Genomic DNA, 2561 nt, shown 5'->3' on the forward strand with positions numbered 1-2561 from the left:
ATTATTGTACAAACCTCTATGTGCTATCAGGACATATCAATTTTCATCGCAGCTCAGAGATCTTTTGTATTGCAGCATACTCTTTTGTGTGTATATCCGTTAGTGTGGTTGAGCGGTACATCCCCAAACAAGTCGTCTTTTGTGTGCTATCGATCTTTGCGATGTCATATCTGATAAAGGTAAACTCCAGAGCGCGACTTAATTGCTTTTTGGAAAGTAAGCGGTCAATTATTGTATTAATTCCAACTAGAAAAGGCCCTCGGCAGCAAGTGCCCGGGCAACATCAAAGGAAGAAAGGTAGCCTGATATCTATATCCAACTACTAAATACCTAATAACCGCCCAGAAAAGAAAAAGAAATAGCCATGCCTTCATGTACCAGGGTTATCAACCAAAGGATTGAGGTGTTCAAAATTCATTCTTTTCTAGAACTATCGCAGAGTGGAACTCGCTGTCACCAAGTACAGTTGGGGCATTATCATTAGATAGCTTTAAACAATGTATAGGGTTAGATGTTACAAGGTTAGGTGTAACAAGTCGTTCGGTGTACATGCAATGTAGCCAGCTGCCGCCGCACCGTGTGCCTGAGAAGCTGGTGTGTTTTGCCGAAGGGAGGTTATACCGGAGGTTATAAAGAAAACAACTGTGACGCGTCGGATTAAGTACTTAGAACACTCAGGCATACAATAAGCCGTAGTACGGTAACAATGCGTCAAATGAGGCTGGTTTATCCCCTTGGAGTTAAGTAGTCAGACAACCGTGTGTAGGTCTGTAGAATTCCGAAATTATTTGAAGACGAGATATGTCCCGTCAAAGTTTACCTTCTACGTACTCATTTTGTCGTGGTTTTTCTACGTTTTACGGTTTGCATGGGGGCCTATGTCCTGTCTACTTCCAGGTCCAACCAGGTACCCAAACAGAGCAACGGTATAACATCATTTGGGGAACGGTATTTATCTGTCAATAAAGGTTAAAACATTGGAAAAAATTGGTCAACTTGGACAGGTTGCTTAATGCGTCGATGGGGAATTTTTTTGGGACCGAGAAAAAGCGGTCTCAATGGACAGGTGGCCAGCTTGAAGAAGTGGTCACCTGGACAGGTTTGACTACTCTTCTTAGCTGCGCGGTGGCAGCATTATAAGTTAGGACAAATGCCGGTAGGTGAAAAAATAAAACATTCCAGGCACCCACAAAACACTCCCAGCAAATTTTAAGAACAGTTCAGAGATACAAAACCCTGCAAATTAAATTGAACCCCTTAAATGTTAATATGTATTATATATACACATCGAAGTATAATGTATACTGTATACATTATTATGGTTCCGTCGACACCCATACATGTACGATGTCATAGTTCTACTCTCTCCTTACAGCATCAGCAGTCCTGTCGGACGGACAAGAGGACGCAGTGGATGATAATCACGTAAAGGAGAAGACTTTTCATTCACCTCAGAGTGAACATCTAACGTTGCAAGGTAGTCTAATATCTATATCCAACTCACTCACTCACTCACTCACTCACTCACACACTCACTCACTCACTCACTCACTCACTCACTCACTCACTCACTCACTCACTCACTCACTCACTCTCTCCCATAGCTTAATCAGCCGTCGAGGCTGTTTGTTTGGCCAATTCCAAGGTCTTCCACTGCTGGCGGTCTTCTGCCAGTCTGGCAATATCCAACTATTAAGTACATAATACCAGCCCAGAAAAGAAAAAGAGATAGTCGTGCCTTCAAGTACCGGAGTTATCAACCAAGCATTGGGGTGTTCACCAAGTACAGTAAGGGCATTATAATGCATCAGATAGCTTTAACCAAAGCCGGATTGGATACTAAGAACACTCAGGCATACAATAAGCCGTAGTACGGTAACAATGCGTCAAATGATGCTGGTTTATGTGTCCCCTTGGAGTTAAGTAGTCAGACAACCGTGTGTAGGTTTGTAGAATTCCAAAATTATTTAAAGACGAGATATGTCCCGTCAAAGTTTACCTACTAAGTACTCATTTTGTCGTGGTTTTTCTATGTTTTACGGTTTGCATGGGGGCCTATGTCCTGTCTACTTCCAGGTCCAACCAGGTACCCAATCAGAGCAACGGTATAACATCAGTTGGGGAACGGTATTTATCTGTCAATAAAGGTTAAAACATTGGACAAAATTCAATAGATTTAACCTCATCATCTTCAAATTAGCGCGAATTCTAAGCGCGAAACTTTTCAACATTACAATTCGGCTGAAAAATAGTTTTGATAACCATCGTCCGAAATGAACGCAAACACAGAAAGCTGTAATTATGGATCTAAAAAAGGGACGTTAAATAAGCTTTTGACTATCGTTCCTTTGTATTTCCTTCTCATATAACATCTAATTGAAATGTAGTAGACACTTGATCAGTACAAGTAGCTGGCACTAGCTAGATACAACTGATAGACTAGGTTACATGTCTTTAGTACAAGCACGGCGTGTCGGTCCATTGATATAGAGAGGAATTAAGCTATCCCAGGTTCTAACGTCACGCGAAGTACATAAAATATAAACATCCGGTAACAAACT

General features: G+C 41.4%; 1 protein-coding gene across 1 annotated transcript in view; it reads left to right on the forward strand.

Annotated features, from left to right (window-relative positions):
* LOC109462706 overlaps positions 1–2561 on the forward strand; it is a 20874-nt gene that overhangs the window by 1229 nt on the left and 17084 nt on the right. The window contains exon 4 of the mRNA XM_019759264.1: positions 1376–1477. Within this exon, the coding sequence (XP_019614823.1) occupies positions 1376–1477 (102 nt within the window). The remainder of the gene's footprint in view (positions 1–1375; positions 1478–2561) is intronic.

Source organism: Branchiostoma belcheri, unplaced genomic scaffold (assembly GCF_001625305.1).
Source record: "Branchiostoma belcheri isolate BF01 breed outbred unplaced genomic scaffold, Haploidv18h27 scaffold12, whole genome shotgun sequence".
NCBI lineage: Eukaryota > Metazoa > Chordata > Leptocardii > Amphioxiformes > Branchiostomatidae > Branchiostoma > Branchiostoma belcheri.